This window comes from Gordionus sp. m RMFG-2023, chromosome 3 (assembly GCF_954871325.1).
Source record: "Gordionus sp. m RMFG-2023 chromosome 3, tfGorSpeb1-WG-v2, whole genome shotgun sequence".
Classification (NCBI taxonomy): Eukaryota; Metazoa; Nematomorpha; class Gordioida; order Chordodea; family Parachordodidae; genus Gordionus; species Gordionus sp. m RMFG-2023.
Genome location: NC_088777.1, coordinates 12,779,171 through 12,793,253, shown reverse-complemented (window position 1 = coordinate 12,793,253; position 14,083 = coordinate 12,779,171). Strand labels below are relative to the sequence as shown.

The 14,083-nt window shown below is 24.9% G+C and overlaps 1 protein-coding gene across 2 annotated transcripts in view; it reads right to left on the bottom strand.

The window, feature by feature from the left end:
- Window positions 1-14,083, bottom strand: part of LOC135927576 (disintegrin and metalloproteinase domain-containing protein 12-like) — a 40,955-nt gene extending 26,872 nt beyond the window's left edge. The window contains exons 1-2 of one of the 2 annotated variants that reach the window (XM_065463650.1): window positions 13,948-14,083; window positions 2,156-2,319 (exon numbers count right to left, since the gene is read on the bottom strand). In XM_065463650.1, the coding sequence (XP_065319722.1) occupies window positions 2,156-2,319; window positions 13,948-14,002 (219 nt within the window). In that variant the 5' untranslated portion in view covers window positions 14,003-14,083. The remainder of the gene's footprint in view (window positions 1-2,155; window positions 2,320-13,947) is intronic. The other variant, XM_065463651.1, reaches the window with a different exon arrangement.

Below are 14,083 nucleotides of genomic sequence, written 5' to 3'. Positions count from 1 at the left end.
GTAAGATAAGACTTAGATATGAAGAAAAAAGAAAAGAATTAATCCTATTTTAAAAGTATAAATAAAATAATATTATCAATCATATTTCGTATAGCTTTTATACTTTTATAATTTAGTAGCGCTAGTCTAAAAAAATAGCCAAATAGACTTTTGACATCTTTGGAAAATGTGATACCAAAATTAGATGGGTAGGTTACAGTGATAATGATTACATTTCTTTCTTTGTTTAAAATAGGAAGAAAACCTGGGACCGCATCAATTTAAAAATCGAAGCCAGAACTACCTTTCTTTCTTAAAGTTCAAATTTCAAACTTTTGATAAAATTTTCAAATTGTTTTGTTCAATCTTTCCTCTAAGCGAGAGCTTTAAAAATGACATGTGCCTTCATTTCAAAACTATAATTATATGGTGGATTTGTTTTTTTTAAAAAAAAATCTATTTGATATAGGTTAAATTAATATAATATAAACATATTTTAATTCAGCTTTTATAACTCACCTAATAATATATGAAAACATTTTTTTTAAAAAATGTATGTGGAACATTATTTTAGAAAATAAACATATAAAGATTACTATTTGGGGTTTTTTTGAACAGACAGATGGAAATCATAAGAATTCGAAATCCTTAATAAATCAATATTATCCCAAATGCGGAATTAAACTATAATATAATAAATCTATTGCCAAATTGTGGAGCTACAATATTAAAAATGAACTAGTTATAAATGTGTCTATCTCAGAATTGGCAAAAAGATAATTTTTAACACATAACCTTGGTATGTTTAATAAAACTTTAAAAGAAGTTATCAAACAAAAAATATTAATAAGAAGTTAGTATAGGAAAATAAAATCAGCCTATTTTTTTGCCGATACGATCCTAAACAAAATTTTGATGAGCCGATTTAAACGTCTCATTAAATACTTTTGTTTTACAACAAGTTCTAATGATATTTAGATATTCAAAGATGTTTAACCATAAAAAATTAACGGCTAATTCTGAGATATACACATTTATAGCCAGGTCATTTTAATTTCGACAAAGCAACTAAACTGGCTAAAAAACGTTTAAGGTAAGGCACGCGGTGTAAAAAATCCCCCAGTTTAAACAATTTTGTAGCTTTTTTTAAAGTCGACTCAAACCCGGGTTTAAATGGAGTGATTTTACAACAATACATGAGTCATTCCAAGATTATAGAAAAAATCATCTATGTCATAAAATTAAAATCATTCAAAAACTAAAAAAAAATAAAAGTGGCTATAAGTATGAAGGACATATTATTTAAGTATGAAGGAATTAAATTATAATTTGTCATTCATGTATGTATACATTTTTTTATTCGTAAAAAGATAATTAAAAGAAGGGGGAAAAATCATTTCCGAATATATATTTTTTAAATGATACCTGGAAGTCATTAATAACGGATCAAATATAATTACCGCTCTGCGGCAGTTTAAAAAAAAGAAGAAAATAAGAGATTTAAAAAATTTATTTGATATTTATAATATAAATCAATTCAAGTTTTATCTCTTGTGACGTTTTGTTTGCATTAGCAAAACATTTTCATTTGATATTTTATATATTTTACATGGATAATGTAGTCATAATTTTGAGAACGCACCTTGAAAAATAATAATAGTGAAATGATGATACAGATTGAAAAAAAAATGATATTATAATTTTTATTTGAAGGAAGGTTATGAACTTTTAGTAATAAATAGTTCCATTTACAAATAACTTTTTAGAATTCTTTAAATTTTAATATTATATTGATTGAACTCGTGGTTATAAAATCCGAATTATTGATATGTTCTTTAATATTTAGTATAAAAAATATTGAATTATTTCCCATGTGTTTTAGGAATAAATGGTGAAGCTCATTAGCTTAAGTATATATATATATGTATATATTTAATTATAAAAATATAGCAGATTATTAAGATAATAATAACGAGAATCAAAAATTATATCTAAAATTTGATATTTTTATTAGAACGAAACGAACCTGATTTCTTAAATTTCGAATATTTTCAAAGAAATAAAATTATTTATGATAGAGATAAGATATCACAAATAAATTACTCAATACTGTTAAATATTTTAAAAATATAAGAATGAATCTAGAATAGAAGAGTTAATATTAAGGTTTGTTTACTGGCAATTTATTAGCATTTATATAAACAATCACATGGTCTTTTTGTTTCATAAATAATTCTTGAATCGTTTGCTTTTGCGGTATTGTATCAATATTATCTGTTGCATCGTTTAAAATACTGAAGGCATGAATGTCTTTCGTAGGATATGTTAAGGTAATTGCACCTGAATATATTTAATATGTGTTATAAAAATAAATATAATTATGTAAAATCTCGTAATTTTATTGGTTATCAGATAAAAACATAATAATTTTAAGAACAGGGGATCCAATAGAAAGAGGGTGAATTTCTTGATTTTGAAATTACTTGTTGGGAATAATACATGATATTTTTATATCAAAGACAAAGATTTTTGAAATTTTTTTGGTATATTTTGGAAATTTAAAAAATGGGATAGAATAGTGGTAGTTGAGTTGAATTTCGACTTTTTAAAAAGATAGCGATATTCTACTAGTCAATAACACTATATACAAATGATATAATTCAATAAAATAATTTTATGTTCATTCATTTTATGAGGAATATCTATAAATAAAAGAATAAAAATGGACAAAAAATGAATAATGAAATAAAAAATTCATTAAGGTATACACTTCGAGTTTTTATATAAAAGTCATATTAAGTTACATTTTTTAAAAAAAAATAGATATTTTTTCCTTTTTTTAGTATTATTTTGATCTCTTTACCAAGCTTAATTTTGTTGTAATTTATTGTGTTGTGTATCCTTGTAACATTTTATATTAGAAATTCATCATTCTTATCATATCCTTTAAAATTATCATTTGTTATCATTTTATTTAAAATTTATTTAAAAAATAAAATATTATTTTGTTCGTGATACAATTGTAAAAATCGATTATTAAAATTTTTTAAAATGTTTATGTAATTTAAAACCTCTTGTCTAGTCACTTAATCACTCATTTCAATGTAAACTTAATTGAAGTTAACTTGTATACATTACAAATTTCATGAAGATGCATATTAAAATTTATAATCTCAATAAAATATAAATTTATGATGATGATTTTCTTTAAAACTCTTTATTACAGTCAGAGTTGTTATTGAGCGGCGCTATAGGAGCTCCGCTACATTTTTTTAAAAACACCTGGATCGCCCCTCCTTTTTAAAATTTAAGGAATGGGAGCGGGAGCTAGCTCCTTTTAGGGTTGGAGTGGAGGAGCGCCGCGCCACCGCTCCTTTAAATTTAATGTATAAATTAAATTATTTTATAAATATTTGTTAATTATTCAATAAAAATGAAATTTTATTTAATTTAAATTTATCCATTATTAAATGTTTAGCCAAGTTTTATATTGGTTTTTCATCTATAATCATTTTAAATATTAAACGTAAAGTTTTTATTTTTATATTAATAATATTTTGGAAAATCTTGTAAGTCATATTAATATTTATTTTAGATATATAACAAAAAATAGTTTTAGATATTATGGATTTAGAGATCATAGATGAAGAAATCGAATTTCCATCATACAAAAAATATTTTAAACTTCTAAAAGATGTTAATCCAAACGATCAAACAAATTTAAGGGCAAAATGCCTTTTGTGTTTAAATAAAACCTTTTAATTTTCAAAAGTGAGCAGCTTCAATCTAAAAAAGCATAAAAGATTTAGAAATTTTTTTTGGGTTCCTTGAAATTGATCATCAGGAAGATAATATATTGGAGAAATATTTTTTAAATAATGATACCAAAATTACTATTTTTGAGAAATTCCCTTAATTAAAAAATATATTTATAAAATACAATACCTAGCTTCCCTCTAGTGCTCCTGAGGAGCGCCTATTTAGTATTGCAAAAGAGGTCTTAGGAGAGAGGTGTGGATGTTTTTTAGATTCTAATTTAGAAAATTTATTACTTTTAAATACTAAAAAGGTTATAAATATTTTGATAGATCATTTAATATAAATAAAGCTTTTTGATAAAAAAATATGATTTTGTTTCGTTATACCTTCAAAAAATGAAAATCAAAGGAGCGGTTATGGAGTAGCACTTCATTACGGGAGCTAGCTCCTTTTAAAAATGTAGTAGCGGGAGCTAGATACTTTTAAAAAGGAGCGTTAACAACTCTGATTACAGTTATAGTATGTGCTTATAATGTTTCTCAAAATATATTTAAGTTATCAAAAAGGATATGAGAAAAATTGAATTATATAATTTGTGTGATCCGAAATCAAAACGGTAAAAATATGGTCATCTATAAAATTTCAGAGGACTCATTTATTCAACATACCATATAATTAGTAGCTCTATCCCTTTTATAATAAAATTATTTTATAATTTAGTCATTATGGGAAGGGGCCTTTGTGTCAATGACTTAAGAGTCGAGCAGGAAATGACTAAAGACACGAAAACGTTACATAAAATGGACTTTGTTCTAGTTGGATAATGGTTAAAAATTGACTAATTTATATGTTTCTTCAAACGTTTATGGGGGGGGGGGGGATAATAGGAGCCACTGGTCTTATCTTTTTTCTTCGCCAAATTAACTCAAATCCCTTTATTTTTTTAAAAGAATAGTCATATTAGATTAAACAAAATAAAAATTATCTAAAAAATATCGAGCTATTAACACTTTCTTATAGGGCAAAAGAAAAATTTTATCTAAAAAAATATTGAGTTATTATTTTGATGTAATGGCAAACACGAGCATCAAATTCTGTAAAACTTGTAACTTGTACTTTTTTTTCTTCAATAAATAAATTATGACTTTTATCATTTTTTAATGATTCCCATATGGATTCTCTATCAAATGGAAAAAAGATAAGCACATAATAAAATAATATTATTTATATATGTAATCTAATAAATTATAAAAAGATGAAATTTTTTTTTTATTTTTTGAAATCATCCCCTTTTCCTTTGTATCAAATATTAATGTAATATAATATATATTTTTTTAAATATAATTCCTTATTTTCCAATTATATATTTTTTTTTAAAAATGGCTCATTTGTCTACTTTGTGTGGTTTAAAAAAAAATAATTGTCTTACTGTGTGTGGTTTAAAAAAAATGTTGGTAATAAATACAGCCAGGCTGCTACTGCATTGCATGCATTTAAAAAACATATTTATAAATCATAATATAGGATAAAAATAGGAATTACATTATATATGGTATATATTACACATAGCTAAATTAAAATCTTTGTAATTTTTTTATTTTCATTAATAGGTGTGTTATATTATTTTAATATTAAAATTTAATTTCAGAAAAAATCAATGTTAAGGTCTATAAAATTTTACGATCCTTAATTGTTATGTATGTAAAAATTTGGATATATTATTTACATAAAATTAGATTTTGATGTTTTGAAACATCAATTAACTAATTCTTTAAAATTACTTCAAAATTTTAACTTTACGATTTGAATTATAATATCGAATTAGAAGATATTTCTTCATCATAAATCGAGTAGAAAATAGGAAATATAAGTAATATAGTGACTAACAAAAATAAAATAGACACCCGCACAATGGCGGAGTTGATACAACAGCTTTTTGCAAATTAGGCTCAAATTAAGAGAAGGGACTCCCGGGGAAGGGGGAAGAGACTTTTGAGATAATACACCTTAGGGGAAGTATTTAGGCCTATTCTAAAATATATTTGTAATTTAGGAATATGAATAACCAAACATATGATCCATCGAATTATTTGTTTATTCGACTTAATTAATAAGAATAAGGATAAACATAAAAAAAAATATGGAAATATTAATCCTAAAGAGTAGGTTAAAAAAAAAAGGAATCAGTATAAAATTATTTCTTCTCACGATTTTATTATTACTATTATTTATAACAAAAAAAAGTCGATCAAATATGAAAAATTTCGTTAGATCGTGTTGTGTTTATATATGTAAAGATGAGTAACATTTTTCTTTGTCATAATAAATATCACATACTTAAACTAACTATTGTTTTTTATTGTTATATAATTATATATTGTTGGCTGATTATTATAATGTTCTATATCCATTATTTTTAAAATATAATTGGTTAAGGAGAACTTTTTTTTAAAAAAAAAGGATTGAAATCTCAATGTTATTATGTAAAATAAATGATTAAATTTTTATTGTGGATATATAAGAATACAGTACTGAAAAATTCATTTATCATAAAAAAAAAGCATTTTGCAAAGTGGATATAGAATATTATAATTCTCGGCCGACGACATATTAATATTAAATACAATAAATGTCATTAAAATACAAGAAACCTTTTAAATTAATTATAGCGCATATTTTTTTTAATTTTAAAACGTTAATTTGCCGTTGAATTCTTAGACAATTTGTCAAGAAAATTTTCGGTTACCTTTAGGGGATATAGCGTTTTTCTATCTATCGTTAGAGATTTGACAGAGCTATGATAGGTAGGCCTCTTCTCCATCTAGCAGGAATAAATTAAGTTGGGTTAAAAATGTGGAGCTCTACTTGTTTATGTCTTTTAAAAGTCGAGATAGGGCGGAGTCAAAATTTCTAAAATATTTCGGGTCAAAATTTCTAAAATATTTCGGGTCAAACCTGATTTGGGATAAAAGTCGGAATATAAAAAAAAATAGTTTTGCATGAAATGACATTATATTCTTTATTTATATTTAAATTATTCATGTGTTTTTCCCCGAGTGCAATTATATTTTCATATTTTTTAAAAAAAAATTCATTCATAATTATATCTTTTTTTAAAAATGTATACATATATAAATAAAAAATTTATTTATGTATCATCCATCCCCATCCTGATTCTAAGTGATTTGTCAGAAGGAGACGTAATAAAAATTAATTAAACAAATAATTAAAAACTGCCCATCATGTAATTATTTTTTACAGTAATTTTATTAATTATCTAGTATAAAATAAGGTAAATTAAAGAGAAAAGAAAAATTAGACATTCGAAAAGTGTTAAACATATACTTAATTTGACATGTATACACTTTTTTTTAGATATAATAAAATATAATACATTTAAAAAAATATATATCAATGAAAATATTAGGGTCATATCATATAATATAATTAATACAAGGAATAAAATTTTTTTTTCCAAATGTAAGATAATCGTAAATGGAGATATCGCCATGCATAACCATTGCTATCTATGTAAGTACTAGTATAATTAAACTTTTGAAAAGTGGGAGTTTTGCTATTTAGGTAATAAACTTAGTACAAGATGGAGGACTTGAGCTTGACTTGGCAGTGTTGGCAAGGATATTAAAAGGGAAACTGGCCTACCCTGGTCAAACTGGGAAAGGGCCAACTACTTAGAAGTTGTATTTCGTTATTGTAAATTTGAGCAAGGGGAGTGCAGATTTCATTTACTCATTATAGAAAAATAATATTTTGATCATTACAAAAGTTAACTATATCCTTATTATGCTAGGATCTCGTCTAAAATGTGCAGTGCGAATGATTTTTGTAAAAATAATAACGTTCTAATGGCATCGTTGGGGACAGAGTAAAGATCAGCACGGCCTGGCCAGTAAAATTTTAAAAATGATTTCCGCCACGGCCCGAAATTATTTTAGCCTAACTGACTCAGCCCGTAATAAATTTTTTAAATTGCCGCCAAAATATTTTTAAGATCTCTGACGCAGAGGGCTCATAAAGCTCCTTAAAACTTTGGAGAGCCTTCGGAAAATTTCTTAAACTTTCTAATAGCAATGTAAATAAGCCTGTCTCACCTTTGTTAATAACTAATTTAATTGTTTTTATTATACAAACTTTGTTAATTTTTTAATTTCCTTTTTTTGTTGCCAATAATTAATTTTTTTGAATTTATTTTAGAGTACGCATTGATTTACAAATATTATATTCTTATCATAAGGGAATATGATTTTTAACCGGACACTTAGAAATTTGGTTTACTATAGCGAATTTTCCTTTTTCAACTTCGTTTAATTAATTTATGCCATAAAAAAATCTAACAATTATAATAAATTTAATATGAATTATTTTAATGTTAACTATGTGTAATTTTTAAAAAGCTATAAAATTTAATCAAAATTTTTTTGTAAATAAAAGAGTAAAATATTAATAAAATTAACGATATAAAATTCTTAAACCCCCAAAACTTTATCAATCAACACAAATATAGTAAAATCTGGTCTTACTAAATTCCCTCAGAATAAGATTTTTAAAAAGCCCGATTTAAGTAGATTATTAAAAATGTCCCAATTAATTGTCAAATATCGAGGCTTGCATAAAATTATTTTAGCCAAAATCTTAATCAGGTTTTAAAAATCGACCCATATCGGGCCTTTTAACAGCTCTACCTTGGAGATTAATTTTAAGGCGTATTTAGGAGGTCCGTTTAGGGATTTAACGCGTCCCAAAAAATTTTTAAAGAATAATTTTTTTTTTGCTAACCATTTCCTATTTTTAGAATGCAAAAACAAATTTTAAATATGACACCTGGGACCTATACTAAACATAAATTCGAGTGTTGTTAAAAATTATTTTTAAATGGCAACTAGTTATGAATATCTAATTCAAAAGTAAGCAATTATATTGCAAAATATTTTAAATTATATATTATTTTTTAGCATTTTTTTTCAAAGAATCAAATTCCCAAACTTTCGAAACTTTAATGAAAATAAAATAAATAAACAGGCTATTTCAAATTAAAAAATAAAAACATGTCCTAAACATATTTTCTAGAATATCTTATAAATTTCAAAAATTTTAACAAATGATTTCAATAAAATGTTAAAATTTGTGAAAAGTTTTAAAACTTTTTGAATTATTTTAAAAAAAGATTTTGTACACAGCCTAAACAAAATAATTTTGCGATTTACGCATTTTTAATCAAAGAAAAAATCGGGTAATAAATAGCATTGAAAAAAATAATAATATAAAAATATGTCGTAATGGGATATGGAATCCATGGCGATTTGGAATCTCACAATTTTATATAATTCACTGAGGGCCATTTTTAGACGAAATGTGACTTAACCGAAAATGTTTAGCAGCATGTGTAAAATACCGGGCCACAAAAATGTCAGACAATTTTCGCCCATAAACTTTTGTGCATTATTTTTTTTTCTTGATTTATGAAAAATTATATATAAATTGATAGAATTTCAAAAGTTATAGAAAAAAAATGGTCGAAATTCACAGCTGAACATTTTCCCGTTAAATCAGATTTTTCAATTAAAAATCTTTATCCCATTCTTTACGAAATAGATGAACCGCATGCAATTAAAATATTTTCGAGACTCTCTTCTATCAAATTATATCTATAAAGAAAGATAATAAATTCTATGGTTGTAAACACTTTTATATAACATGAGTAGCTGATATCGTCAAATAGCAATATACAAAAATATCGCAAATGGTTACTGAAACAATCTAAATAAACTATTAAATCAGCTTTAAAAGGGTTAATATATCAAAGGGTTCAAACCGGTTCAGATACTTTTTAAAAGGTTATAGGGTGACAAAATTTCAATGTTTAAGATTCGGTTCTTTAAATAATAAAGTTTAATATAGATTTAAAGGTTGGGTTAGCCTGAGGCGTGTTATTTACAAGCTTACCTAGACTCAAAAACATGTTCTAAAAAGGGAGCATGATGTAAGTGAGTCATTATATTTAATAAATAGTTTAAATTTTGGGAAAATTATCATCCAAACATAATTATTTAACATTTCAAAAAATAATCATTTATTTTGGGTGGTTATATTCCAAGTGGAATTAGTTACCGTTACTAGATTATTATTTGAGTCACTTTTCCAAAAAAGTAAATAATAGTCTCTTACTTTAACAACACTTGAAAATTTATTTTAAAAAAATGGAGAAAATAAATCAAGAGATGGGATAAATTTACTATTTATTTTCTTTATAATATTTCGTATTTATAAAAATAGATAAACATTTATTAAATTATCAAAGTTATTGCTGAATAGTTAAATTTAATGCATAACATTAAAACAAAGAATAAAAATAAATTATAGTTTGAGATTTCTTCCTTGAAAGTTGTTTGAAGCGAGTAGCAGATGGGGCCTGGATCTAAAATAAAATTGCATGGACTGTCTCCAAAAAATTTTGATTTAGCAGGTTTCTAATATAGATCTTATATTTCCAAAGATTATTATACAAGTACAAGAAACACACAACCAATCAAAATCTTTATAAGATGTAATAATGAGACATCACGAGTCTCATAAATAGTAATTTTTATTTTTTTAGAAATTTTACCGATTGCTATCCTATTAAAAAAATTTGAATTTTAAACTAAGAACTACACCTTTCAAATTTACGGAAAAAAAGTTATATAGGTTAAAATAGATTTTCTAGTAGAAATTTAACCTTGGCTTTTCAATTATGCTCAATAAGCAAGCAGAAACAATTGCTTTATATTTTTCATATTCCAATCATTTTTTTGCACCAGGTGCCATATTTATTGGCAAAAAAATTATTCAAAAATACTGCAAAAAATAGCACCTAGATAAAGTGAGTCATTATAAATTCGCGAAAAATACTATTTTATTATCATATTAATTCTAAAAATTGAAGAATATTTTTTAAGCACTCCCTTGCATTGCCCTTCCCTCTCAGAAATGAATAAAAAATTATTCTATTTTTTTTTCGTATTTATAATAAGATTTAAAAGTTATAAATTAAATTTATTTTGCTAACATTTCCGTTTTTTTTTCAAATATCTCATATCAAACCAGATTTTGTTTTATCTATTGAACTAAAAAAAACTAACATAATAAAAAAATAACTAAAATTATGAAAGGTATCTTAGTAATTTTAATTTCTATTTTGTCGGTTAACGTATTTTATGATTATTGGAACACCATGTCGATAAATAGCCGGATACTAGAATGCTTAAAATAAAAGGAATCTTCATAAAAAGTTTAATGCCTGATGTAGAATAGTGGGATTGGTATATATTAAATGTAGGCGAAGGTCTGATTCTGGCTAGAGTTTTGCTTTAAATGTATAAGGTTAAATTTCATAATTTTTCAAATTTGCTTTAAGATATATACTTAATCAGCTGCGATTTTTAATTTATTAGGTAGGGTTCGCTTTAAAATAAAAATAATAATATAAAAATGGGGTTTAAAATGCCTTTTTATTCTTACCATGTGACTATTTAACGACATTTTGTATTCCATAACAAAGCCTAATTTTATCGTAAACAGGGTTTCAAACCAAACTATGGAACTGTAATACCTTTTCCGAACCATAAAAAGGCCGTCATTAATAGAAACTCCGAAGGAGAGAACCAAATTTGTAAAAAAATACTTTCCAAACCAATCTGGGTTTTTTAGAATATTTATTTTTAAAATGATTAACATCATTTAAAATTTTAAAAATAAATAGCACAATCATTTGTTATATCTTTATTGATGGTTTATTTTATTTGGTTTTAATATTTTACAAAGCTTTTTATTATATATTTTATAAGGTTAATTATATGGCTCATAAATTTGGGTAACGATGTAGAGCGTTGAATGTTATTGATTCTTTTTATTAAAATATTAGATAGCGTCGTAATTTTATCGCTATATACAAAGAAATGTCATTTTCGAGTAGAGTCTGTGCCTAATTTAGTTGGGTAATGGCAAAATACCGGCTAATTTGGCTTAATCGTCAGAGTCCGTTAACATTAAGGCGTTTTAATTTATATTAGTTTCTTCCAAATTTGATTTACTAACTTTGAAAGAATATCCCTTAGGTTAAAGTGACAGTTTTCGGCTAAAAGATTTCTTAAGCAGCTAAAAATATAGTAACTACTCAACTATTGTGGCAAGTAGTGTTGTTAAACGGCTCGTTTTGAGCCTATTTTTCAAAACGGCTAACTTAATATTTTAGCCAGAAAAATATTGCTTAAGCCACGAGATTTTGATAAAATATGTCTAAACCTTTCTATGAGCAAATTCTTCAGACTTGCGTAATATTTTTCTGGATGAAATATTGAGTAAGCCGTTTTTAAAAGTCGGATCAAAACGAGTCGTTTAACAACACTAGTGTCAAGTCAATGAGCACTGTATCACAAATCAGATAGTTCTGGGTTTTAATTCAGCAAGAGTCAGATTTTTTTATTCTGAAGCCAACTAGATGGTTCTGCTAACTGTCCGTTAATATACATTACAATAAAAAAAGATCTTAGAGCTGTGCCGCTATTTATTATCAGATCGAATCGGCATCGATAGTTAGCGCTTTTAAAAAAATAGCGGATCGGACCGATCTTTTTTAAAGCAGCGATCCAATATTTTTTTTATTGTTTTGGTTATATTATATTTGTATATATAATCATATAATTTTTTTTTATTTTATAAATAATTTCATAATGAAAGGTACAAATACTAAGTTTATAATTTTACACTATTTTTGTTATATTATCTGCAAAAAGAAAATGATTTTAAAATATCTGACGAATCACCATTCAGTTAGTGTTGCTAAACGGCTAGATTTAGCCAATTTTAAAAACGATTAACTCAAAATTTTGGCCAAGAGTAAATTACCCATGCTTATCTTATTGATTGTTTCCACAGATATCAGAAAGGCTTGGACTTCTATTGGCGAAATTTCGAGGGATAGGTAATAATATTTTGTTAAAATTTTGATTTGGTAATAAATCGGCTAAATGGAGCTGTTTAACAACACTACATTCATCCATAAACATTACAAATTTTGGTCATTGTTTAGCAAATAGCTATATGATGACGATATATATTATTACCCCAAAATTATATTATGATCTAAAAAACGGCATGAACAGATAGTTTAAAATGGGATAAACCAATATAAATTTTTTCAAAACCAGAACAGCTAGACCAGAAATGTACTGAAAACTATATATAATGGTTTGACACACCTAATAGTAAGTATAATATTAAGAATGAACAGGTGCTCTTGGATAGCTCTATGTATCTTCATGTATAATATCCTTAAGTAAATCCCATTAAAATCTCAGGTAATGTTTAGGCAGGATTTTTAAAATATGATTTTCTAATAAATCTCAACTTGAGAAATTGGTACCATTTAATATATTATATTTTGTAATATCTTCCTAATTAAAAAAAATGTGAAAATAATTTTATAAAAGAGGAACTATAAATAAATATGAGCTTTTCCAAACTCAATTTCAATGGGATAAAACTGAGATCTTCTAGTAATCCTTCCTTGATTGTTCCTAGGGGCAGCATAAAAAGTGGCAAAAAAGGAAAGCAAATTATAATTATGATTTTTTAAAAAATTGATTAAATCATTACAGGAAATACTAGAATTGTATGACATGAAGCAAACCATAAAGTGAATCCTTTATGCTTTTTAACACATCAAATTTTGCTTAAGGGTGGAAATTATTTTTAAGATTAAAATTCTTCTTATATTTTTATCTTATTTATTTAGATTATTTATGAAAAGAATGTAAAACCATTTAAACCTTATACAAGATAATCATGTGGAAAAATTTTAATGCAAAAATATGAGCCCCATAAATTTTTATTAACCTTTTAACTTATAAAAAAAAATTCTTAACCATATGTGTTTAAATTTTCAATTATATTATGAATAAATATTTATGATTTATTTAGTTGAGCTAAATATATGAACTTAGATCAATAATAATTTCTTAGTTTCTTTATTCCTTCCAATTTATAAACTATTTCCTAGACTTTTAGAATCCACTATTAATATATTTCTTTTTCTTGCCTTTTCTTATATATATATAAATAACAAATTAGGGTCATGAAATAAAATTTTATATACATCATGCAACTATTTATTCTCATGGAAAATAACTAAATTTAAGATGTCAATTTTACCTGATGTTATACAATTATAAAACCATAGGATGAGATGTGGAAGTAAATAATTCATATATTAGTCACGAAAATTTATAGAAGAAATAGAAAATTAATGTATCATAAATAATAGCATTTATTTTTTTTGCATTTACAA